Source organism: Tachyglossus aculeatus, chromosome X1 (genome assembly GCF_015852505.1).
Source record: "Tachyglossus aculeatus isolate mTacAcu1 chromosome X1, mTacAcu1.pri, whole genome shotgun sequence".
NCBI classification, from domain to species: Eukaryota; Metazoa; Chordata; class Mammalia; order Monotremata; family Tachyglossidae; genus Tachyglossus; species Tachyglossus aculeatus.
This window is the reverse complement of record NC_052101.1, coordinates 56,792,966-56,819,263: the sequence shown is the minus strand read 5'-3', so window position 1 is coordinate 56,819,263 and position 26,298 is coordinate 56,792,966. Positions and strand designations below refer to the sequence as shown.

The 26,298-nt window shown below is 47.7% G+C and overlaps 1 protein-coding gene across 2 annotated transcripts; it reads left to right on the top strand.

Moving 5' to 3' along the window:
- CFAP100 (cilia and flagella associated protein 100) lies at positions 1-26,298 on the top strand. Of its 2 annotated transcripts, none has more exons than XM_038739992.1 (16): positions 1-94; positions 910-1,067; positions 1,956-2,048; positions 2,978-3,075; positions 3,978-4,164; positions 9,024-9,091; positions 9,696-9,859; positions 15,565-15,645; positions 17,129-17,334; positions 17,827-18,016; positions 19,385-19,448; positions 20,107-20,258; positions 21,558-21,693; positions 22,456-22,658; positions 23,748-23,841; positions 26,104-26,298. In XM_038739992.1, the coding sequence occupies exons 2-16, from the start codon at positions 977-979 to the stop codon at positions 26,215-26,217; spliced, it is 1,941 nt and encodes a 646-aa protein (XP_038595920.1). In that variant the 5' UTR covers positions 1-94; positions 910-976; the 3' UTR covers positions 26,218-26,298. The 2 variants fall into 2 exon arrangements, with proteins under 2 accessions (XP_038595920.1, XP_038595919.1); XM_038739991.1 differs by having other exon boundaries at positions 13-94; positions 905-1,067.

Here is a 26,298-nt window from a genome sequence, read left to right as displayed (position 1 = left end):
ATTGCCGTTAGAGACAGGTGCTTTTCTCCCCGGCTCCGCATCAAGTTGAGGTGTGGACCTGCTGCCTCGACGATTAGCAGGAGCGTCTCGGAGGGTGAGTAGCAGGAAGCAGAGAGAGGCTTCTTTTGTCTCCATCAAACGAAAAGTTTGTTTGGGCTTCGGGGGCTTAACTCGGACTTTCGGGAATTTCATCGTGTCTACCAACTCAATTCTCCCAAGCCCTTAGTAAAATGAGCAGTACCATTGATTGATTGATTAACTGATTGAAAGGGGGCGGGGAGGGCGCTAAAGAGGTGAAAGGACGGATTGCAGATTCTGAGTTTCATTCTTTGACTCAATCGTATTTATTGAGAGTTTACTGGGTGCAGAGCACTGTACTTTGCTCATTTCCTAGCGCCCCGCGTTGATTTACAGAACTTTCAGGGCCTGTTACTTTTCAGAAGATTTTCAGTCTGTGGTCTGACCTGGTTTCCAAAAGCTGCACTGTCAGGTAACTTGAGTAGCTTCAGCACAGCAATTTTGAGTGTTGGATGCAGCACACTGTATTGAGGATGCTAGGGAACATCAATAGACGTTTTCAAAAAGAAGCATTGTGGCTCAGGGGAAAGAGCACGGGCTTGGGAGTCAGAGGTCATGGGTTCAAATGCCGACTCTGCCAGTTGTCAGCTGTGTGACTTTGGGTAAGCCGCTTAACTTCTCTGTGCCTCAGTTACCTCATCTGTAAAATAGGGATTAAGATTGTGAGCCCCACATGGGATAACCTGATCACCTTGTATCCTCCCCAGTGCTTAGAACAGTGCTTTGCATATAGTAAGTGCTTAACAAATACAAAATAAAATTAAAAAAAATAGAAAACAGGATCCCTGCGGGTTTGCGGCACTCTCTTATTATGTATTTATTCCAGTCCAGGTTCTTCAACTATTACTTGGTTCAGTATTGAATAATGGAAAAGGCCCAGTAGTCTGTACACCCCAAAATGTCACAAACACCATCTACAGAATTGAGTGGTAGTTACAGTGGCGGCGGCAGCAGCAGCAGCAGCAGCGCTGGAAAAACCAAGCCTTCAAGTAAGTTTTTTTTTTCCAATTTTAATAGTATTTCCAAAAATAACAAATTACTGAACAGTCCTCACCCTCCAATTAAAGGAAGAATTCCTCATATGGGAAAAGTCTAGACATTTCATGTGGGGTAAGTGTACAAAAGATCTACGGATTAAAACTGGAAATTAGTTATTTTAGCCAAACTGGATGGATGTAATGCTTCCTCCTGGAAGCTCGGGAGAATCATACATGTGTGCACGATGCCAGCACAACTAGCATTCTCAGTTATTTCTGAGTGTTTGACTTACCCCCTGGATACATGGGGCCTAAATAACAGGTCCTATGGAAAAATTATCCCCTCAAATCAAGTTTGTGAAATTAGGTTGCAGGGTTGTATACTGGAAAGAGCCTGGGCCTGGGAGTCCAGGGACCTGGGTTCCAAACCTACCTCCACCACTTGTCTGCCATGTGACCTTAGCCAACTTACTTAGCTTTTCTGTGCCTCGGTCTCTTCATCTGTAAAATGGGAATTAAAATGCCTATTCTGCCTCCCCCTCTCCCTTGGAGACAGTGAGCTCCAAGCAGGACGGAGTGTGTCTGACCCAATGATCTTGTATCTACTCCAGTGCTTAGAACAGTGCTTGGTCTATAGTAGGTTCTAAAACAAACATTATTATTATTATTATCATTATTAGACTGTAAGCACCTTGAGTGGCAAGAATTGGGTCTACTTAATCATACTCTCCCAAGCACTTAGTACAGTGCTCTACACACAGTAAGAGCTTATGGGTAACTGATCTGATGCTGTGAGTCTAACAAATTGGCATGGTCCATCCAATCTACCTTGGAACGTTGCTTGTTAGTGGTTGTAGGATGGGATCCTTGCTGATTGATGGTTGATTTTTGTTGTTCCAGAAGGCAGTCCAGGCAAAGCCTCCCCATCAGCAGTGGCTTCTGCTAAGAAGTTGAAAGATGCAATCCAGAAAGGACGAACTGAAAAAATTTCAGGTAACTTTCAGACTTTAACTCATCAGAAAGGAACTACCCAATTTCCTTCCCATATCATAAAATCCAGAAGGATTTTCCTGGATTCCTAGAACCAGGAATGATACCCTCTCTGATCCTAGTGACTGTGGGTAAATGATCCCATTAGAAAGGTTCTTTCATTTTTTTCCCCTTCTTCCTCTTTCCTTCCCACCCTCCCTCCCTTCCCCATGCCTGGTGGGCAAGTTCCCTGCTCTATCAGTAGTATTACTCCAATTTGCCTGTCTGTTTTTAAGATTTGAACCCTAAAGGCAGGGAACAGCTCAATCACTGAACAGTGAAATGAGACACAGCACAGTCTAGTGGAAAGAGCACAGGCCTGGGAGTCAGGGGAACTGTGTTCTAATTCCGGCTCTGCCACCTACCCGCTGTGTGATCTCTGGAAAATTACTTAACTTCTCTGTGCCTCAGTTTCCTCATCTGTAAGATAGAGATTCAATTACTTTTCTCTCTCCCCCTTATATTGTGAGCCTCACCCGGGACAGGGGCTCTGTCTGGCCTCATTATCTTATGGATAATCAGTGCATATATCCAACCCTGTATATATCCACCCCAGCTCATAACAAGTCCTTAACAAACACCAACCCAAAATGGAACTGTTAAATCTATTCTTCACATATATGTACAGTAATTTTTTAAAGTGCATTGGCCACCAAAATTGTCTGCAGACCCCACTTTCCCTTCTAGCTTGAGATATACAAATTGGTGAATCAATAACATCAGCATTCTGTATTCCTTAGCTTCCACCAATCGATTATTCCCCCAAAAGGAGTAGAGTGAAGATCTGTTTGGTCAAGTTCAGTTCAGAAATGGTGTTAATTCTTTTTTCCACATTTTTCTTTCTTCATCCTCCAACCACCCCCTACACATATGTTCCTTTCTTCTTCCAACAGATGAGACTGACTACAAAATTGAAAGCAACCCTTTTAGAGTGCCCAGAAATGTTGACTTCCTTTTGTTCAGAGATAAGTCAAAAGAAAAGATTCTTCTGGTAAGGAATCCCACTGGTTTTCTCCCCCAGGCTACCTCACCTCCAGCCTCAGGTTGCCTAACAAATACCAGTTATAGAAGGCTTGGGTGCATTTGGCTGCAGGCTCCACACAGCAGCTAAAAACATTCTGCCCTTCAGGGGTAGCAACTTTTCATTTCGAGCATGGGGCAAGGGATGAATTTGGGGTGGAGCAACAGAGGCCCAGTATCTCTGGAAAACACTCTAGGATCAGGGGAAATTCACAAGCTTCCAGAAAGTGGCACCCTGTGACATCATCTTGTTCCAGGACATGCCCTGCGGAACCAGAGTGATTTTACGGGCATCTTGTTGTCCAGTGTTCAGGAGAGCCATCGGCAACCACCCTAGCTGACATTTAGGTCAGACCCCTCGAATTCTGCAGCTTCTCTTCAGCTCTCCCAAGTGCTTAGTACAGTGCTCCGCACATAGTAACCACTCAATAAATACTATTGATGATGATGATGATGATGATGCCAATCTGTGGCTCAGGGATTTCAGACTGAGGGGCTGCAGAAAGGGTACTGCTATGCCTGGGCAGCTTTTCACATATGCACAGTTGGTCTAGAAGTCTGCAGAAATGGTACACTCATGCGCAAACACCCCATTAGGTCAGTAGTTGCACCCAGGAGTAAAGCCTGGACTCCATGACCAGTCAGGCTAAGCCCTCAGGTGCCGTATCTGGGGCTTGTACTAAGAAGGTTAGGCTGGGCCAGTCCCTGAATTTCCTGCTGGGTAGGGTGCTAGTTGATTCATCCAATTTAGCCTTTTAAGGGTGAGATGCTTTCTGAGGGGCATCTGGGAAGGAGGCTCCTTCCAGGATACATTTTCCCTTTCCTATGGGAAAAATGGCACAATTCCTCCATGGGCTCTCTTGCTTCCTCCAGGAAAAGAGGATGCCCCTGAAAATCCATCAAAAGTTGACCTACACTTCCAGAATGAACTCAAAGCAATTAGATTTCAAAAAAGAGATGCAACGTGAGGAAGCGAAGGAAGAAAACGAGATTGAAGATGAAAGCCAATGGCTCCATGAGCTCCGAAAAAACATCGGCCGGAGGGTCCCTGGATATGCAGGTAGAGGTGCCACTGAGCTAGTACAGGGCAGACCGTGGAACCCAGACTTCTGAGGGACAGGCTGCAAGCCTATTGTCAGCTTCCTTGGTGCTTTTCAGTCCCAGAAAGAAAATCCTTGGCCTGTGACTGAATAGGATTGCCCTTCTGTCTGCGTCCCTCAAAGATTTAGTCAATCCCACCGCTTTCAGACAGGGCTATATCGCTGCCCTGTAAGAAAGATGCATGCCCATCCAGGGCTTGAAGACATCCAGGGAAGAAAACCCTACACCCTCAGTTTCAGTTCCAATCATTGGTAGGCAGGCATGTTTTCCATTTATGTCCTCTAACTTTTCCCCTGTCCACCATGGGGTGTCCAGACCTCTTAGGCCACATTCTTTAGGACTTTCTTCCTGATACTTATCTTAATAAATTCCCTTCCTGTAGTTTAAACCAATTTTCTTTTGTCATACCTCAGCGGGGATGAAAATCAAGGGTCTCTGTCCTCCTAAGCATTCAGATGCTTGAAGACTGTCCCTCAGTCAACAATATTTATTTAGTGCAGAATACCAGGATTGTAAGAATGTAATTAAATAATTTGTGCTGGATCTGTTCCCTCATAAATAAACTACATCCATTTGGGGATGTCTGGGTTAACAGGGTATGCACATCCATCTGTAGAACCAAAGCAGCAGTTCCAAAGATCCAACTCAGGCCCTTGGGTCACAACTCTTCCTTTGTGAGTGGCCAGCCATGCAGCAAACAGTCACAGTCCTGGAGAGAGGTGGACCCTGTGGTGAAACTAATGCCTTTCCAAGGCACTGACCTACTCCTTTCAGAAGGGCCTCGTGGATCCCTGTCTAGGTGCTATGGACCCTGTCCCGGCTATTGAATTTTCCAAGATCTGGGAGAGGCTATAGTCTCTCCTTAAATTAACTATACATCCAGGGCAGGGATTCTCAAGGTCCAAAAGGTACTCTGGTGCTTAGCACAAAGCAAGTATTCAGTGAGTACCAGGGCTACTACCATAGCCCTGGGTGTCAAATGCAGCCCCTGATGAGGCTTTGTGGGGAATGCAAATATTTGTCAAAGATATAATCACAGCCATGTAGCCTAATGAACTGAAATAGGAGAAAAGTGCTTATTCATTCAGTCATATTTATTGAGCACTTACTGTGTGCAGAGCACTGTACTAAGCACTTGGGGGAGTACAATACAACAATAAGCAGATGCATTCACTGCCCACAATGAGTTTACAGTCTAGAGGGGTGGAGACAGATAGTAAGCGCATAACAAACACCATTAAAAAAAAAAGCATGGGGGATGAGGGGGCACTTATAAACATACAGATCCAGCTGAAGAGGGAGGAAAAGAGATCAAAGGAGGCAGACCACCCCAGGGTGGGCCAATTTTAGCAGGGGCAGCCAAAGCCACCCTCACTTTTGCCCAGGTCCTGGCAGCTACCCTCCCTGTGTATCAGGACAAGAGAGAGAACCAGCCTTGAAGCCCCTGGGCAGGGGTTTCTGTTTTATGTGAGAAACAAGGGGGAGTTGTTGGAGGTTTTTTAGGAAGTGGGGTGGGGGGAGTCTTGTACTCTGATCATTGTTTAACAAAGATGAGATGTAAAGAAGGGGAGAGGCTAGAAGTGGGGAGGCTTCTAAAGGAGGCTATTATCCATATTATCCAGCCAGATAATATGAGAGTGTTCTGGGGTGGTGGCTGTAAGACTGCAGAGGAAGGCATGGGTCAGGAAATATTGTGGAGGAAGAACCGGCCAAAAGTAGAGGCAGACTGAACATGGGAGGTGAATGACAGAGAGGAGTCAAAGATGACACCCAGGGTATGAGGTTGTGGAACAGGAAGAATGGTGGTGTAGAATGAAATGGGAAAGATTTAGGAGGAGGAGAGAGTATCTTGAAGGGCAGCTGAGGCATTCAGTTCAGCGCTGGCCATATTGATTTGAAAGGGCCAGAGAGCCATCCAGATGGCGATGTGCAGGAGGCAGAAGGAACAGGCTGGAGTTTCAATAGTAATAATAATAATGATGATATTTGTTAAGCACTTACTATGTGCCAAGCACTGTTCTAAGCACTGGGGTAGAGACAAGGTAATCAGATTGTCCCATTTGGGGCTCACAATCTTAATCCCCATTTTACAAATGAGGCACAGAGAAGGTAAGTGACTTGCCCAAAGTCACACAGCTGACAAGCGACAGAGCTGGGATTAGAACCCACAACCTCTGACTCCTAAACCCATGTTCTTTCCACTGAGCCACACTGCTTCTAGACTGTGAGCCCATTGTTGGGTAGGGACCGTCTCTATATGTTGCCGACTTGTACTTCCCAAGTGCTTAGTACAGTGCTCTGCACACAGTAAGTGCTCAATAAATATGATTGAATGAATGAATGAATATGGTCATGGTGGTGTGAGGGGACTCCTCACCCACAGTACTGTCACAGCTTGAATAGGCATTTCCAGTGCAGCCACCACCTCTATTTGGACAACTCCCAGAAGATCTTGATCTTGAGAAGCAGCGTGGCTTAGTGGAAAGAGCATGGGCTTTGGAGTCAGAGGTCATGGGTTCAAATCCTGGCTCTACCACTTGTCAGCTGTGTGACTTTGGGCAAGTCACTTCACTTCTCTGTACCTCAGTTCCCTCATCTATAAAATGGGGATGAAGACTGTGAGCCCCACGAGGGACAACCTGATCATCTTGTAACCTGCCCAGAGCTTAGGACAGTGCTTTGCACATAGTAAGCACTTAATAAATGCCATCATTATCATAATTATTATTAGAAGACCAATCAATCAATCATTCGTATTTATTGAGCGCTTACTGTGTGCAGAGCACTGTACTAAGTGCTTGGGAAGTACAAGTTGGCAACATATAGAGACAGTCCCTACCCAACAGTGGGCTCACAGTCTAGAAGGGGGAGACAGAGAACAAAACCAAACATATTAACAAAATAAAATAAATAGAATAGATATGTACAAGTAAAATAAATAAATAAATAAATAGAGTAATAAATATGTACAAACATATATACATATATACAGGTGCTGTGGGGAAGGGAAGGAGGTAAGACGGGGGAGGGAGGGGGGACGAGGGTGAGAGGAAGGAGGGGGCTCAGTCTCTCAGTCTGGAAAGGCCTTCTGGAGGAGGTGAGCTCTCAGTAGGGCCTTGAAAGGAGGTAGAGAGCTAGCTTGGCGAATGTTGGGAGGGAGGGCATTCCAGGCCAGGGGGATGACGTGGGCCAGGGGTTGACGGCGGGACAGGCGAGAACGAGGCACGGCGAGGAGATTAGCGGCAGAGGAGCAGAGGGTGCGGACTGGGCTTTAGAAGGAGAGAAGGGAGGTGAGGTAGGAGGGGGTGAGGTGATGGAGAGCCTTGAAGCCGAGAGTGAGGAGTTTCTGCCTGATGCACAGATTGATTGGTAGCCACTGGAGATTTTTGAGGAGGGGAATAACATGCCCAGAGCATTTCTGGACAAAGACAATCCGGGCAGCTCCGTGAAATATGGATTGAAGTGGGGAGAGACACGAGGATGGGAGATCAGAGAAGAGGCTGATGCAGTAGTCCAGACGGGTTAGGATAAGAGCTTGAATGAGAAGGGTAGCGGTTTGGATGGAGAGGAAAGGGCAGATCTTGGCAATGTCGCGGAGCTGCGACTGGCAGGTTTTGGTGATGGCTTGGATGTGAGGGGTGAATGAGAGAGCGGAGTGAAGGATGACACCAAGGTTGCGGGCTTGTGAGATGGGAAGGATGGTAGTGCTGTCAACAGTGATGGGAAAGTCAGGGAGAGGGCAGGGTTTGGGAGGGAAGACAAGGAGTTCAGTCTTGGACATGTTGAGTTTTAGGTGGCGGGCAGACATCCAGATGGAGATGTCCTGAAGGCAGGAGGAGATGCGAGCCTGGAGGGAGGGGGAGAGAGCAGGGGCAGAGATGTAGATTTGGGTGTCATCAGTGTAGAGATGATAGTTGAAGCCGTGGGAGTGAATGAGGTCACCAAGGGAGTGAGTGTAGATCGAGAACAGAAGGGGACTGAGAACTGAACCTTGGGGAACCCCCACAGTAAGGGGATGGGAGGGAGAGGAGGAGCCTGCAAAAGAGACTGAGAATGAACGACTGGAAAGATAAGAGAAGAACCAGGAGAGGACGGAGTCTGTGAAGCCAAGGTTGGATAGCGCTTTGAGGAGAAGGGGGTGGTCCACAGAGTCGAAGGCAGCTGAGAGATCGAGGAGGATTAGGACAGAGTATGAGCCATTGGATTTGGCAAGGTCTTTGGTGACTTTTGAGAGGGCAGTTTCCGTGGAATATAGGGGACGGAAGCCAGACTGGAGAGGGTTGAGGAGAGAGTTGATGTTGAGGAATTCGAGGCAGCGCGTGTAGACAACTCATTCAAGGAGTTTGGAAAGGAATGGTAGGAGGGAGGTGGGGCGATAACTAGAAGGTGAGGTGGGGTCAAGAGAGGGTTTTTTTAGGATGGGAGAGACATGGGCATGTTTGGAGGCAGAGGGGAAGGAACCAGTGGAGAGTGAGCGGTTGAAGATGGAAGTTAAGGAGGGGAGAAGGGACGGAGTGAGAGATTTCATGAGATGAGAGGGAATGGGGTCAGAAGCACAGGTGGCCGGAGTAGCACTTGACCATATGATTTCCACCTTAGGTCATTTGGATGGTGGGACAGAACTCTGCAAATTGTGACCTTCCCACTTAGAGGGGTGACATCTTTCTTTCCAAGAAAGAGTAATATGATTGAATTGGACTTTCCTCCTCCCAGGAGCCTTTTGAGAGGTCTTGGGTGGACTCCTGGTCAGGGCTTAACTGGTCTCTGTTGCACCACCTTTTGGGTTTCTTTGTTTGTTTTTGTCTTTTTTCATTGCAGGAAAACATCCTGATAGAGAGGGCATTCACAGCTACATAGACCAGGAGCGCCAGCTGTTTCTACTCGAGGTATTTTAACTTGTAACCATTTTTCACATATTGTCTAGTCCAAACTTGTTATTATTTTTGTATTTTGGATCTGCTACTTGAACATGCCAGAATGCAAACTCTTCTTTGAAAGCAGTGATGTAATGTGGGAAATGTGGGCTTAATAGTGACACAGCGATGATCCCAGTTGCATTCTAAAGGCCAATTGTCCCTGCAATGCAGCATCTAAAGAAGTCTTTTCCTGTCCCCTGGGGCTGGTCTTTTTAGGGGTCAGTAATGGTAGCCAGGGAAAGACGCTGGCTGAATCTCTGCTTCATTCTCATTTGCTCTCATTGTGAAGCAGCTTGGTCTAATGGAAAGAGCATGGCCTGGGAATCAGGGGATCTAGGTTCTAATCCTGGCTGTACCAGTTGCCAGCTGTATGACCTTGGGCAAGTCACTTAACTCCTCTGTGCCTCAGCTTCCTCATCTGTAAAATGGGGATTTAGTACCTGACCTCCCTGCTACTTGTACTGTGAGCTCTATGTGCTGGGTCTGGCCTGATTAACTTGTACCTATCCCAACACTTAGGACAGTGCTGGAAACATATGTAAGAATTAAACTAAAACATAATAACTGCTCTTAGTTTGCACTGGAGGTAAAGAGAGGTGAGATGCAGAAGCTGAACTTCTTGGTGGAAACAGAGGAAGAAAGGTTGGATAAAATGGAGAAGTACCTGGAGAAAGATGCAGCCCTGTTTGATGAGTTCCTGAAAGAGAATGACCGCAGCTCCGTGCAGGCCTTGAAAACGTAAATTGAAGGGAAGGACCTGGGGATGAAGGGGAGGGGAGAGGAAGGGGGAGATTAACTGGATGATCGTTTGGGACTTAGATTTGCTCTTCAATCAATCAATAATAGTATTTTAGTTTAGGAGTCACAGGTTTGAAAGGATACTCAAGAGGTCATATTGCCTCTTGCTCTTAATCAAGCAATCAATAAGTTATATTTATTGAGCGCTTACTGTGTGCAGAGCACGGTACTAAGCACTTGGGAGAGCACAATATAATAACAGATACATTCACTGCCCACAATGAGTGTACAGTCTAGAGGGGGAGACCGACATTAATATAAATAAATACATTACAGATAATAATCAATCAATCATATTTATTGAGCACTTACTGTGTGCAGAACACTGTACTAAGCGCTTGGGAAGTACAAGTTGGCAACATGTAGAGACAGTCCCTACCCAACAGTGGGCTCACAGTCTAGAAGGGGGAGACAGAGAACAAAACCAAACATATTAACAAAATAAAATAAATAGAATAGATATGTACAAGTAAAATAAATAAATAAATAAATAGAGTAATAAATATGTACAAACATATATACATATATACAGGTGCTGTGGGGAATGGAAGGAGGTAAGACGGAGGGGATGGAGAGGGGGACGAGGGGGAGAGGAAGGAGGGGGCTCAGTCTGGGAAGGCCTCCTGGAGGAGGTGAGCTCTCAGTAGGGCCTTGAAGGGAGGAAGAGAGCTAGCTTGGAGGATGGGCAGAGGGAGGGCATTCCAGGCCAGGGGCATGACGTGGGCCAGTGGTCGATGGCGGGACAGGCGAGAACGAGGCACGGTGAGGAGATTAGCGGCAGAGGAGCGGAGGGTGTGGGCTGGGCTGTAGAAGGAGAGAAGGGAGGTGAGGTGGGGAGGGTGAGGTGATGGAGAGCCTTGAAGCCGAGGGTGAGGAGTTTCTGCCTGATGCGCAGTTGGATTGGTAGCCACTGGAGATTTTTGAGGAATTTTGATTAATAGTAATAATGATGGTATTTGTTAAGTGCTTACTCTGTGCGAAGCACTATTTTAAGCTCTGGGGTAGATACAAGGTAGTCAGGTTGCCCCACGTGGGGCTCACAGTCTTAATCCCCCTTTTCCAGATGAGGGAACTAAGGCACAGAGAAGTTAAGTGACTTGCCCAAAGTCACACAGCTGATACTCCGGTCACCTGTGCTTCTGACCACATTCCCTCTCATTTTATGAAATCCCTCGCTCTGTCCCTCCTCCCCTCCTTAACTTCCATCTTCAACTGCTCACTCTCCACTGGTTCCTTCCCCTCTGCCTTCAAACATGCCCAAGTCTCCCCCATCCTAAAAAAACCCTCTCTTGACCCCTCCTTCCTTTCTAGTTATCGCCCTATCTCCTTCCTACCATTCCTTTCCAAACTCCTTGAACGAGTCGTCTACACGCGCTGCCTCGAATTCCTCAATGCCAACTCTCTCCTCGACCCCCTCCAATCTGGCTTCCATCCCCTACATTCCACTGAAACTGCCCTCTCAAAGGTCACCAATGACCTCCTGCTTGCCAAATCCAATGGCTCCTACTCTATCCTAATCCTCCTTGACCTCTCGGCTGCCTTTGACACTGTGGACCACCCCCTTCTCCTCAACATACTGTCCAACCTTGGCTTCACAGACTCTGTCCTCTCCTGGTTCTCCTCTTATCTCTCCGGCCGTTCATTCTCAGTCTCTTTTGCGGGCTCCTCCTCCCCCTCCCATCCCCTTACTGTAGGGGTTCCTCAAGGGTCAGTTCTTGGTCCCCTTCTGTTCTCGATCTACACTCACTCCTTTGGTGAACTCATTCGCTCCCACGGCTTCAACTATCATCTCTATGCTGATGACACCCAAATATACATCTCTGCCCCAGATCTCTCTCCCTCCCTCAGGCTCGGGTCTCCTCCTGCCTTCAAGACATCTCCATCTGGATTTCTGCCTGCCATCTAAAACTCAGTATGTCCAAGACTGAACTCCTTATCTCTTCTCCCTGACTTTCCCATCACTGTTGACGGCACTACCATCCTTCCCGTCTCACAAGCCCGCAACCTTGGTGTCATACTCGACTCTGCTCTCTCGTTCACCCCTCACATCCAATCCATCACTAAAATCTGCCAGTCTCACCTCCGCAACATCGCTAAGATCTGCCCTTTCCTCTCCATCCAAACTGCTACCCTGCTGGTTCAGTCCCTCATCCTATCCCAACTGGACTACTGTATCAGCCTCCTCTCTGATCTCCCATCCTCTTGTCTCTCCCCACTTCAATCTATACTTCATGCTGCTGCCCAGATCATCTCTGTGCAGAAACGCTCTGGGCATGTTACTCCCCTCCTCAAAAATCTCCAATGGCTACCAATCAACCTATGCATCAGGCAAAAACTCCTCACTCTCGGCTTCAAGGCTCTCCATCACCTCGCCCCCTCCTACCTCACCTCCCTTCTTTCCTTCTACAGCCCAGCCCACACCCTCCGCTCCTCTGCTGCTAACCTCCTCACTGTGCCTCATTCTTGCCTGTCCCACCACCGATCCCCAGCCTACGTCCTCCCCCTGGCCTGGAATGCCCTCCCTCCGCACATCCGCCAAGGTAGCTCTCTTCCTCCCTTCAAAGCCCTACTGAGAGCTCACCTCCTCCAGAAGGCCTTTCCAGACTGAGCCCCCTCCTTCCTCTCCCCCTCCTTCCCCTCCCCATCCCCCCGCCTTACCTCCTTCCCCTCCCCACAGCACCTGTATCTGTGTTTGTAAAAATTTATTACTCTATTGATTTTACTTGTACATATTTACTATTCTATTTATTTTATTTTGTTAATATGTTTTGTTTTGTTGTCTGTCTCCCCCTTCTAGACTGTGAGCCTGCTGTTGGGTAGGGACTGTTTCTATATGTTGCCAACTTGTACTTCCCAAGCGCTTAGTACAGTGCTCTGCAAACAGTAAGCACTCAATAAATATGATTGAATGAATGAATGAATGGATGGATGAATGAATGATAAGTGGCAGAGCCGGTATTAGAACCCACATCATCTGACTCCCAAGCCCGTGCTCTTCCACAAAGCCACACTGCTTCTCACGTACAGATATGTACATAGGTGCTGTGGGGCTAGGATGGGAGGGGAGATGAAAAAAAGGGGCAAGCCAGGATTTTGCAGAAAGGAGTGGAAGCAAAGGAAAAGAGGGCTTAGTCAGGAAAGTCCTCTTGGAGGAGATGTTCAATAAGACTTTGAAGGGGGGAAGAATTATTGTCTTTCAGATACAAAGAGGGAGAGCATTTCAGGCCAGAGGTAGGATGTCGAGAGGTCGGCAGTGAGATAGATGAGCTTGAGGTTCAGTGAGTAGGCTGGTATTAGAGGAGTGAAGTATGCAGGCTGGGTTGTAGTTGAGCAGCTAGGTGAGGCAGGAGGGGGTAAGATAATTGAGTGCTTTGAAGAAGATAGTAAGGAGTTTCTGTTTGATGGGGAGGTGGATGGGCAACCACTGAAGGTTCTTGAGGAGTGGGGAAACGTGGCCTGAATGTTTTTATAGAAAAGTGATTTGGGCAGCAGAGTGAAGTATGGACTGGAGTGGGGAGAGACAGAAGCCTGGGAGGTCAGCAAAGAGGCTGATACAGCAATCAAAGTGGAATAGGATAAGTGCTTGGATTAACATAGTGGCAGTTTGGATGGAGAGGAAAAGGTGGATTTTAGAAATGTTGTGAAGGTTGAACCAAAAGGATTTAGTGATACACTGAACATGTGGGTTGAATGAGAGAGGGTAATCAAGAATAATGCCAAGGTTACAGGCTTGTGAGACACGAAAGTTAGTGGTGCTGTCTACAGTGATGGGGAACTCAGGGGAAGGGCAGGGTTTGGGTGGGAAGATAGGGAGTTCTGTTTTGGACATGTTAATTTTGAGGTGACACCAGGACATCCAGGTAGAGACGTCTTGAAGGCAGGAGGAGCTGTGAAACTGCAAAGAGTGAGAGAAATCAGGGCTGGAGATGTAAATTTGGGAATCAACTGCATAGAGGTGGGTTGAAGCCATGGGAGTGAAAGAGTTCTCCAAGGGAGTGGGTATAGATGGAGAATAGAAGAGGAGCCAGAACTGAACCCTGAGGGACACCCACAATTAGGGGGTGGGAGGCAGAGGAGGAGCCCGTGAAAGATACTGAGAATGGGCTGCCAGAGAGATAGGAGAACCAGGAGAGGACAGTGTCAGTGAAGCCAAGGTTGGATAATATTTCCAGGAGAAGTCGATAGTCGACAGTGTCGAAGGCATCTGAGAGGTTGAGGAGGATTGGGATGGAGTAGAAGCCACTGGATTTAGCAAGAGAGAGATCATTTTTGACCTTTGAGAGAGCAGTTTCTGTGGAGTGAAGGGGATGGAAGCCAGATTGGAAGGGGTCAAGGAGAGAATTGAGGAGAGGAACTTGAGACAGTCTGTGTAGACAACTCACTGAAAGGAGTTTATGGAGGAATGGCAGGAGGGAGATGGGGCGATAACTAGAGGGAGCCATGGGGTCAAGGGAGGGTTTTTCTAGGATAGGGGAGACATTGGCATGTTTGAAAGCCATGGGGAAGAAGCCACTGGAGAGTGAGCAGCTGAAGATGGTGGTAGGGAGGAAAGAAGGGAGGAAGCAAATGTTCCAATGAGGTGTGAAGGGATGCACAGCAGGAAGGGGTGGATTTTGAGAGGAGGCAGAAGATCTCCTCTTGAGATATTGCTGGGAAAAATGGGAGAACTGAAGAATGGGTAAGAGGAAGGGAGGGACTGGGGAGGAGAGAGGAGATTTTATGGAGATCACGCCTGATTGTTTCGATTTTCACAGTAAAGTCATTAGAGGCAAGGGATTGGGGAGATGGGGGGATGGGTGGTTTGAGGAAGGAGTTAAATGTCTGGAACAACTGGCAAGGGCAATGGGCATGGGTGTCAATAAGGATGGAGAAATTGTTTTGCTGGGCAAAGAAGAGGGCAGAGTTAAAGCACATAAAGGTGAACTTGAAGTGGACAAGGTCGGCCTGATATCAAGATTTCCATCAGCAGTGCTCTGCAGCTCATGCACAAGAGCGAAGGAAGCAGACTGTGGAGGAGAGCCAGGGCTGTGGGTTAGTGGTACGAGATAGATAAAGGGAGAGGAGAGCGAATGAGTTGAGTTCATTAGGGAGGGTGGTGTTGAGAGCATCAATTTGGTCATCAAGGAAAGGTAGTTTGGGTACGGAGGCTAAATAGGGCGTGAGTTGAGAAAATTGGATGGGGTCAAAAGATTGGACACCTCTATGGGGGAACAGCCCGGATTTTCAGGGAGGAGGTGTGTGGGAGAGAAGGCAGGTGAGGAGTTTATGGTCTGGTAGAGGGATTCCAGAGTTGGTGAGGTTAGAGATTGTGCAGTGGCTAGAGATGATGAAATCAAGTGTATGTCCAAGTTGGTGAGTAAGCCTCACACTTCCAAACAACCTTAACAATATACCTCTCTGCCCTGTCATCTTTACATCTTGGCTTCTAGCCAAAGGTGGAAGGGCCACCTGATCAAAAGTCCCCTCACCACCAGTCAGATTTGTGGGCAGATTTTCATAATCAGTTGGAGGGGTGGTCCAAAATCTTGGGACCACCTAGAGCCCAGAAAGTTCAATCCTTATTGGCAAAATCCAAGAGCCTCTGCTGGGGATCGAGGATCACTGCATTTATACTTTCTTCTTTCTTCTGCGCTCATTCTTTCCAGGGCTGAAAAAGAGACCAAAGCCAAAATAAGGAAGATTAATGAACTTCGTGATCTTAATTCACAGATCATGACCATGAAGAGGTGAGCTTCAACAATTTAATAGTCCTTTTTTTTGTTTTCTTGGACTGGATGCCTGTAATCAGCTCCAAGGTCACTGAAAGAAATAAAAGGACAGTTGCCTTGGGGTCCAGTGCTATAAAAACAACTGGGCCAAGAAAACTGCACTGAAAGAGTCTGTAGCAAAGCTTGGCAGGAAAGGGAGAGGAGGACAGGTAGGGGAGAGAGGGAAGTGGAGAGAAGGAGTAGGAGTAGGTCAGTTTTGGTCGCCCCCAGCTTCTCCTTCCCTCCCCTTACTTGCTGCAGTTTTTGGGCAGCAGCTGCTGCAGTGGCCGAGTCCCCTCCAACCTCCCCGCCCCAGAACAAAAGCAGGCCCTCAGTGGGTCCCATTGGAGGCTTTTATGGTAGTAGGACCAAACTCTGCATTTGTCCTGGAAGGCCTGATCCAGGAGCCCCAATTCCCCTACTGTAGCCACATCTCTGGGCTGTAGTGTTCCCACTCCAGCACACATGCTCTTTCTTTCTCAACTCTGAATTAAAAACTGACCTTGGAGCCCCAGTGGTCTAAGATGACCAGATGTCCCAGTGTAGCCAGGAGAGTCTTGAAATTTCAGGGTTAGTCCTGCCCCACCCTTTAGGTTCTTCAAGGGAGATAAAATTGGTCTGCTGAGAGGTGCTCACAGCTCACCCATTGAGTGAGATCCCCTATGTAGGGAAGGAAGGGGCTGGGGTGAATGATGGAGAGGGCAGCCACCCTGCAAGCCCCAAGCACGTGGATCCAGAGCTGCCAGCTCTGGCCACATGGATCCAGATCTCCAGCCACTGTGGCCTCCTCCTGAGCTCTGGGTCTGCAGATTTTGAGGGTTGTGCAAATTCCAAGCCCGTGGGCCTGGAGGTTGCTGAGTAGCCAAACTTGCCAAAGCCAAAGGGGAGGCAGCACATGGGGAAGTCGGTAAGTGACCTGATGGAAAGAGCATGAGTGTGGGAGTTGGGAGACCTGGGTTTTTGTCCCAGTTCTGCCACTGGCCAAGTGCAGTGACCTCAGGCAAGGGTCAACTTCATCATACTTTAGGTTCCTCATCCACAAAATGGAGCTAGTTAATACCTGTCTCTCCCCCACCTCACCGGGAAGTGGTGAGCAGAAATTGAGCTCTTTCATGTGAAAGCACTTTGGAAATAAGTGCAGAGCAATGATGCCGCCAATGGCCATGTGAGCAAAGATCCTATCATTACTGTATTGAATTTACCTTTGACCACACCCTGACTTCTTTCTCTCAGGCTTTGGATCTGTTTTACACATTCTGGGAACTTTACCAGCTTTGCAGGCTGATTAAATCTCATCTGCCAGTGAATGTAGAGAACAGTTGTCTCTGTGTCTCTGCATGTGTTTGTATGTGTGTCTTCGCGCACCCTTCCCTGCCCCCCACCCCCCACCACCGTGGGGCATTTTTTTTAAAGCCCATCTACAAGTTTAGGATAACTGACATGATTTCTCTTCACCTTCCAGCGAAGTCGCCAAATTAGAAGAAACCTTGCAGGACTACCGGTCATACAGAAAATTCCTCTATCAGCTGTCCCCCAAGGAATGGTTAATCGATCATGAAAAGAAGCGTTTGGCAGCCAAGGCAGCCAAACAGAAGCTTGAACTTCCAAAGCAAAAGCTGCAGTCTCTTCCTAGTGTGTACAAAGTTAAAAAGGAATCAGAGGGAGAAGGTAAGAGGAAGATGGAGACAGAGGCCAAGAGGCTATGGTTGGGAGGAGTTCTAGGGCAAATAACAAGTGGATCCAAGCCTTAGGATCCCCTTGAAATGGCTGGGCAAACCCAGAAGTGACAGGGTTTCTAGGAGCAAAGTTCTCAGGGCCCAGGGCTTCCAAGGGTGGGACTTCAGAAGAGAAGAACATCTAAATATGATTGAATGAATGAATGTTTTGAAGAAAGTGAGATGAGAACAGAGATGGAGACTTCTTCAGTCCAGGGTTTGAGTCCCTCAACCAACCTCCACTGGGGTGTTTGGCGGAGGTCCCCACAGGGGGTCAGATTAAGAACCCAACTGAACAGGCTGATCCTGTGGAGGGAATCCCCTCAAATATTGGACATTTAAAAGAAATGTTTACCAGCCAGACAATTTTAAACCTCTCCTGCTGGCACTAAAGCTAAGGGTGCCCCCCACTACCTTCTCCTGAAGAAATGTTTGTTTCTTCCAGAACGGGAGATTCAGAAGAAGCAAAGACCAAACAAGACTCCTCCCGTCCCAGTCAGCTTGCCAGCTGTGCCTCTCACTGGCAATAACTTGACTGAAAAAACAGTCAACTTCAACCAGACACATCAAGAACTTCTCCATGATGCCCGGGTGCCTCCCAAACAGAATATGCACCCGCAGTCTGTCAGAAAACAGTAAGTGGAGAGTAGACAAGTCATGAAGAAGCCTGTGTATGGAGGGGATGGGGTGGGCTGAGGCAGACCTCTCTAAAGGTACTGGTTGCCAAGGAGTAAAAAGGCACAGCCGCCTCCTTCCCTGGGAAGAGGAGGGAGGGAAGGGGAATGGGCAAGAGGAAAGGTTTGGGGGTGCTGCAATACAACTTTTGAATCACTGAAAAACTTGGTGAACAGAAAAGGGATGCTGTACTGAGCATTTTCCCCTCAAAATGGGATCCAAACCTTGAGTTTTCAGCTCATGGACAGGGTTGACGTGGTTGAACCAATCAATCAATCAATCGTATTTATTGAGCACTTACTGTGTGCAGAGCACTGTACTAAGTGCTTGGGAAGTACAAGTTGGTAACATATAGAGACGGTCCCTACCCAACAGTGGGCTCAGAGTCTAGAAGGGGGAGACAGAGAACAAAACAAAACATATTAACAAAATAAAATAAATAGAATAGATATGTACAAATAAATAAATAGAGTAATAAATACATACAAACATGTATACATATATACAGGTGCTGTGGGGAAGGGAAGGAGGTAAGGCGGGGGGTGGAGAGGGGGAGGAGGGGGAGAGGAAGGAGGGGGCTCAGTCTGGGAAGGCCTCCTGGAGGAGGTGAGCTCTCAGTAGGGCCTTGAAGGGAGGAAGAGAGCTAGCTTGGTGGATGTGGGAAGGGAGGGCATTCCAGGCCAGGGGGATGACGTGGGCCAGGGGTCGGTGGCGGGACAGGCGAGAACGAGGCACGGTGAGGAGATTAGCAGCAGAGGAGCGGAGGGTGCGGGCTGGGCTGTAGAAGGAGAGAAGGGAGGTGAGGTAGGAGGGGGCGAGGTGATGGAGAGCCTTGAAGCCGAGGGTGAGGAGTTTCTACCTGATGCGCAGATTGATTGGTAACCACTGGAGATTTTTGAGGAGGGGAGTAACATGCCCAGAGCGTTTCTGGACAAAGACAATCCGGGCAGGGGCATGAAGTATGGATTGAAGTGGGGAGAGACAAGAGGATGGGAGATCGGAGAGGAGGCTGATACAGTAGTCCAGACGGGATAGGATGAGAGCTTGAACGAGCAGGTTAGCGGTTTGGGTGGAGAGGAAAGGGCGGATCTTGGCAGTGTTGCAGAGCTGAGACCAGCAGGTTTTGGTGACGGCTTGGATGTGAGGGGTGAACGAGAGAGCGGAGTTGAGGATGACACCAAGGTTGTGGGCTTGTGAGACGGGAAGGATGGTAGGGAGGGAGGGGGAGAGAGCAGGGGAAGAGATGTAGATTTGGGTGTAAAGAGAATACCTTGTACATAAAGTTAACTGCTGCTTTACCTCCCTGACCCCATATTCTATTTTGGTAGAAGTACTCTGGTCAAGAATCAAACCGAAACCCAGGAATCAAACAATTCTGAAAGTGAAGATGAGGTCAGGAACCCTTTGCTATCTATCACTCCTTGTCTGTCTCTCTTCCTCCTTGGCCTACTTGGTACTGCTTTCCAGTTTTTCCCAATGCTTTTAATACATAGTCTTGGAGACCATTGCTCACGTAAGAACCTGACCCTTTCCCAAATGGGTCAAACAAGGAAAGTCGATGCTGTCGTTTTCCCTTCCTGACAGCAAAACAATCTTACCGCTTCTTTTTAAGGGGTGGGAATGATGGGGTGATGGGTCTAGTGGGGTGAGGAAAGTTTGAGAACTGTTGGCCTGTTGAACACCTCCCTTGGGAGATGCCATAATAATAATAAAATAATAATAATGGTATTTGTTAAGCACTTACTATTTGTTCTCCACTGTTCTAAATGCTGGGGTAGATACAAGGTAATCAGGTTGTCCCACGTGGGAATCACAATCTTGGTCCCCATTTTACAGATGAGGTAACTGAGGCACAGAGAAGTTAAGTGGCTTCCCCAAAGTCACAGAGCTGACAAGTGGTAGGGCCGGGATTCGAACCCACGATCTCTGACTCCCAAGCCCAGGCTCTTTCCACTAAGCCAAGCTGCTTCATCCATCCAAGAATAGCATTTTTCCCTTGCTCTTTAGCTTTGCTCCTGGGAGCCCTGAAAGAAACTCTGCTTTTTTTCAGGTTCTAGAGCTGTATTTCACTGACCCTCAGCAGCTGCTGAACATCTTTACAGAGCTGGAGGAGCAGAATCTATCCCTAATCCAGAATTCCCAGGAGACAGAGGAAATGCTGGAAGAGATCCAGCAAACCCTGGTCAACACACGGAACAAAATGTAAGTCCGGAAGGGTCAGCCTATAATTGTCTGAAAGTATGTTTCTCAAACACTAGCCAAAAGAGCTCAATGATTCATTGTGACTGGATCTCAATAGGTTTGGGAGTCAGAGGTCACAGGTTCTAATCCTGGCTCCGCCGTTAGTCAGCTGTGTGACTTTGGGCAAGTCACTTAACTTCTCTGGGTCTCAGTTACCCATCTGTAAAATGGGGATTAAGACTGTGAGCCCCACGTGGGACAACCTGATCACCTTGTATCTACCCCAGTGCTTAGAACAGTGCTTCGCACATAGTAAGTGCTTAACATATACCATTATTATTATTATCTCACTGATCCTCAGGACACCCCAGGGAGGTTGGTGTTAGGCGAGGATTATTTTACCCTTGGGCAAATGGAGCCACAGAGAGGTGACTTGACTTCCTTCCAGTCCATTTCCCACATGGGGCTCACGGTCTTCATTCCCATTTTATAGATAACTGAGGCCCAGAGAAAAGAAGTGACTTGCCCAAGGTCACAGAGCAGAGCAGACGGAGCCAGAATTAGAACCTAGGTCCTTCTGATGCCCAGGCCTGTGCTCTATCCACTAGGCCATGCTGCTTCCACACAAAAAAGTAAAGCGTGACGTGGTAATAGTACTCCCTCTGTTTGAGATAAATTCTCCTTCCTGGAGTACAAGGATGAGTCCTTGAGTGGCAATCTGGAAAACAACAGCAATGACTCCCATATTTCTTTTGATGGCCTTTGCAGGGATTCAGATCTGTCCATCTGTATCAGTATACTGACTCACTATTTGTTGAGCACTTCAGGAAAATTCTACCTTCCCTGGGCTAGTGACCAGCTTTGTAAGCAGCTTCCTGAGCATTTGGATAAAATATTTTTGACCCTTTTACTTTCTCACTCTGTTTTCCTCATTGCCACTCTCACACCCGGGGCTGAGAGTTCCTGAATGTCACCCACTCTCCCCAGCATGGAGAGCATTTGGATTCCATTGCTGAGCACAGTGGAGGTCCCTGGCAGCTAGGGGAGGATGTTGGTTCTAGGCTACTCTGGAGTGCAAGCTCCTTGAGGGTGAGGAACATGCATTTTGAGAATATTTCTACCAACTTTGCTATATTGCATTCTCCCAAGTGCTTAGTACAGTGCTCTGCACACAGTAAGTGCTCAATAAATACCACTGATTGATTTTGACTTATGATACACTCTCCCTGCATGCCACCAACCTCCTTGGATGGCATGCTGACTGAGAAAGGGGTCTCCAGAGGGCTCTCTTCAGCCCAGCTTTCCTTTTTCCTGGGCCAGGGACCGTGAGATAGACCAGCTAAAGCAGCTGGCCAAGACCCTGAGAGCATCCATCTCAAAAGAGGAAGAGATCGCAGCCGATCTGCAGCTGAAGTCTCGTGTCTTTTCCTTCGGCGAGTATAAAGCAGAGCACCAGGTAGGTCTCAATCTGGCAGGTTGGGAGTGGGAAGGTGATATTTCTTTTTCTGGTGTGTGGGGGAGGGTACTCAGCTGTAGGACTAAGATCCCCAGGGTGGGCCTAAAAGAGACTGTATGGAACTAATGCTTGTATGAAAACTGGGTCTCACAGCAGGGACTATTTTCAAGGAGTCCAGTTCTCGCCCCTCTCCCCCCACCTCTCACGGGCCAGAGTTGGGGTGGGGTGCAACAAGGCAACCTCACAGGCCATCCTCCTCCCAGATTTCCCACTGGCTGCAGCTTCATACTCAAAATGGATGCAGGCCTGAATAAGAGCCCAGCCTGGCAGAAGCGTGCACTTAGAAGAATCCCAGGCGACTCAGTGACCAGTTTCTCTGGGGCTTAAGGTGAGGAGGAAGAAGATACCCATGTGTGGCTGCTTTCAGGCTCTGCTCCTTGAGTAGCCAAGGGCCAACTAGGCTACTCCCCGACTATTCTTGCATGCCTACTGCCTGCTCTTCAGAACTCCCTTCCCTGTGAGAAAGTTTTGGTGGGTTCCAGGCTGTCACAAATCAGAGAGGTAATAAGTCATGGTCATCTGCAGGGACTGTCATCTATTTCCTCTCCAACTAACCTTTGGAGGGAAAAAGCCTCAGGACACAGGTAGGGAAGCATGACACCTAGGGAGGTGAGGCCACTTAAAAAGGTGAACTGAGAAGCCTAGACCAGAAAGCCAGACTATGAGTGAATCCTCTCTCTGATTGTTTCTCCTCCTCTCTAGGATCGAATGTTGGACAGTCTGCACAAAAAGGTGGCTGAGGTCTATCGCCAGTGTGTTGGGGAAAGCGAGTCCAGTCTGGGGACCCTACAAATGCTTACAGTTATTGAACACCAACTGGATGACCTGTTGGAATGTCTGGAGAAAGTGCCCCAATCTAAGATCGAACAGGCTGAAAAAGTCAAGGAGAAGGAACGAAGGATAAGGTGAGAGCAAACAGATGAACTAACACCTGGCCTGGGCTTGAACCTGAGAAACATCCCACTTGTGCCATACTAAACGAGAGTCAGATCGACATGAACCCCTACAAAGGGGCATTGCGAAAAGGTATTCAGAAGATGAGGTGCTTACATTGTACTGGAACAAAGATGGTCTTAGGGGGTTCTTTTTGTGGACTCCTTTTCCTGGTGGGGTATGGGAGCTGGAGGGTGGGGGTGAAGAGAGATCCGCCTTCTGCTCTCTAAATCCTCCCCTCTTCCTGTGATTCTGACCCCATCCCTTCTCATCTCTTAAAAAATTTGCTCCCACTCTTCTCCTCTCCCTTATTGTTGTCTTCTCATTCTCAATTGCCTCTTTCTTCAAATGTGCTCAAGATTCCCTTCTACTAAAAAGAACCTTCTCTCCAACCCTTTCTTCCTACTTCATTCCATATTCCACATTGTGAGGGAGCCATCTTTTTGAATTGTCGCTCATCTGTCAGACATTTGTCCATTTCTCACACGGTTCTAATGTCTACCTGTCTCCTTCCACCTCAAGCAGAAACCCCTGATCATTTTCCCCACAGCCCTAGACCAGCTCTCTGCATCTCCCTCCTCAGCCACTACTCCCCATCTTACACTCTTTGCTCTGCCCCAGCTCCCCTTCTAACTCCCTTGTTGGAGACTTCCGTAGCTCTGAACCCTTGCTCACACTGTTTCCCCAGCCAGGAACTCCTTCCCACCCTCAATCCACCATTACACAGCTCTCTCCATCTTCAAAGTCCTCCTAAACAAAATCCCACCTCCTTCAGGAAGTCTTCCTCAATTAATTCACAAGACACCCAGCCTTAGCACATCTGCATTTTATTCCTATCCTCAACACTTATTATGAAGTATATTTATTTGTACATTCAATCACCTACTGAGCTCTCTCATCTGGATGCACTTGCACTACTTCTTACTCTATCCTGGTTCTTCCTTCTGTTTCCACTAGGTCCCAGGGACTTCTTTCATAACTGTGAGGGGTTTCCTTAGATAGAGACAATGTTTTGATGTTCTGGCTTTTTAATACCATTTTTGGGGCTCCATTGTGCACAGGATGAGAGAGGATAAAATCCGAATGCAGAGACAACTGCAAGAGGAGAGACTGCAGCGAGCACTGGCCAGAGCCCAGGCAGATATAAAGAGAAAGGTAGACCGCTATCTGATTATTGCAGTTTGACATATTTTGGTCCTAACTCTTCTTTCCTTAGAATTCCTCCTTGCCGGCCCCAACTTTCAGTGAAGGAAATTGGGTTATGTTGGTGTACCTGAAGCACTGCCACAGGCTTGATGAAGGTGACCCACAGCTAATCACCACACTCCACACAGTGGTGCCTGCTACTGTTGAGGTCAGAGATAAGAATAGTCTATGACCACAAGCTGCACCCACCTCTCCCTGCCAGCTGCCTTGCAGGGTGTGCAGCTGGGCACAGGGGAGCCAGGTGAGAGAGTGGGGAGAACTCAGTGCAGGGAGAGCTCAGTGCAAACTCTTACAAAAACAACTCAAGTGCAGGCCCTGCTAGTGGTAGGACATTCCCCTTTCCTCTCTTGACCATCGGTGTCTGCCCAACGCTCATCAAAATGGCCAGGGGCCAGAAGAGTTGAATTCCTGGATCATCATGGATCCAATGGGCAAGGGAGCAAGAGTTTCTCTCTCAGACACTCACGCTCTCGGATGTAGTCTGAATCATCAGCAGCGTCATCTTTGAACCAAAGGATGACTCTCCCACATTTCAGGTCAACTCATCTATCTTGCTTTTAAAGTGGCAGCATACACACGGCAATGGAAATACCACCCATCGGGGAGAGGTGAAAAATAAATCAAATCCACTTGGGAGTGCTGAAAACAGATTCCTGACTTCTTTGCCACTGCCTATTTCGGAGCTGCTAGTAAGAGCATTGCAGTAGAAAGCAGATCATTTAAAACCTGGCTACCCAAAGGACAAATGACCCCTAACCAAAAGCCAGTTGTTGTTTTTTTCCTGAAGAGTCTTTAAAGAGTGCTATTGGCCCATCATTTATTTACTTGGTTGCCTGACCAAAGGTTACAACCTTCCCTCCCCTTCCCCACCACCACCCACACACAAAGACCGGCATGTCCAAGGTCAGAAACAGCTGTTGGGCATGAGTCAAATAGGTCACTTGACATCTTTCGTCTGTCTGATTCTGGTTAAAGCCCACCCGTTCAGGTACAGGCTGGCTCTGTGGTGAGCCCAGGAGCTCACCTCCCTCCCCTAGCTATCCCAGAGAATCTGGAACAATACCTGGCAACCCCCATTCTCAAACCCTAAGGGGCAATTTGAAGGCTGTCTTTCCCCAAGGGTTTTGGGGATTAAGACTTGCTTGGGTCAGTATAGGTTCCCCAGGCCTGTCACCAAAAGGACTAACCCTAACCAGCACCACCCTAATTTGGGCAGGTTCCCTCACTGAATCCAAACCTTTGGTGCTTGGATGGAACTGGACCATCTGTGGATATTTGAGTCCAAAAGACTCAGACTGTAAAGACTCTTCACAGTTGAAGCAGAGAAGCAGCATGGCCTAGTGGCAAGAACACAGGCTTGGGGTTCTAATCCTGGCTCCACCACTTGTCTGCTGTGTGATCTTGGGCAAGTAACAACTTCTCTGTGCCTCAGTTACCTCATCTGTAAAATGGAGATGACTGTGAGCCCCACGTGGGACAACCGGATTTCCTTATCTACCCCAGCGCTTAGAACAGTGTTTGGCCTGTAATAAGCACTCAACAAATACCATAATAATCAATATTATTACAGTTGGTGCCTTTTTGGTTCACAATTTTTAGAGGAAGAGTCCTGGAGTGAGAATTTTATTCCTTTCTCTACCATTGCTCTGAAGCAACTTCCATCTGAGACTCCCTTGCCATTTCTGAAACATCCCCCTACTGACTTTCAGGGGAAGGCTCTGCTGCATTCTGAGACCCTCCAGGGGGGTTCCAGAGCATCCTGGCATAACACTCCAGGGCCCAACTTGAAAGACTCAGATGAGGGAACAGGTTGGGGGGAGTCTAGTACCTCTTCATCCCACTAGGCCAAACATCCTGATGTGTTGAACTGTTTAAGCACCTTCTAGGGGGAGTATCCAGATATCACTCTACCAGAGATTGATGTGCTTGAAAGGAAAAGGAACCTACAGACAACAAATAACATTTGAATCCTGGCAAAAACATTTGGCAATTTTTACTCATGTAAGAACTTCCATACTCCAGGTCTAGAAAACCTTCTAGGGGCTGTTTGATTGGCAGTTGAAAGAGCCCATGCCCAGTTTTACTATGAAAAAGTTTTCCAATCGGCAAGCAGCCCCTGCCTGAAATGCCACTTTAATTGTGTGTGTTGCCCCGATCCCAGCATGCTCTGATTAAATAATTGTTTTTCTCTGCTTATTTCTTTCTTTTCAGACTGGGAGAAGACTCTCCTTTCGCTCGGAGCCCCATACGCTCAAATACAAACAACGATCAAATCACAGCTATATGGATAAGGAGAAGGAAGAACAAATATTTTACTTTACTTAAACCTCCACACGCAACTGAGAGTTGGCCAAGTGGCCAGTCTGGCTTTACTCTAATAAAACAAGTGTTTTACTGCCTAAAAAA

Excerpts from the sequence above, each read along its gene's own strand:
- CFAP100 (XM_038739992.1), top strand. The coding sequence starts at position 977 with ATGTCACAAACACCATCTACAGAATTGAGTGGTAGTTACAGTGGCGGC. Across the intron at positions 1,068-1,955 it reads TGGAAAAACCAAGCCTTCAA|AAGGCAGTCCAGGCAAAGCC; the intron begins GTAAGTTTTTTT and ends TTGTTGTTCCAG. Across the intron at positions 4,165-9,023 it reads GAGGGTCCCTGGATATGCAG|GAAAACATCCTGATAGAGAG; the intron begins GTAGAGGTGCCA and ends TTTTCATTGCAG.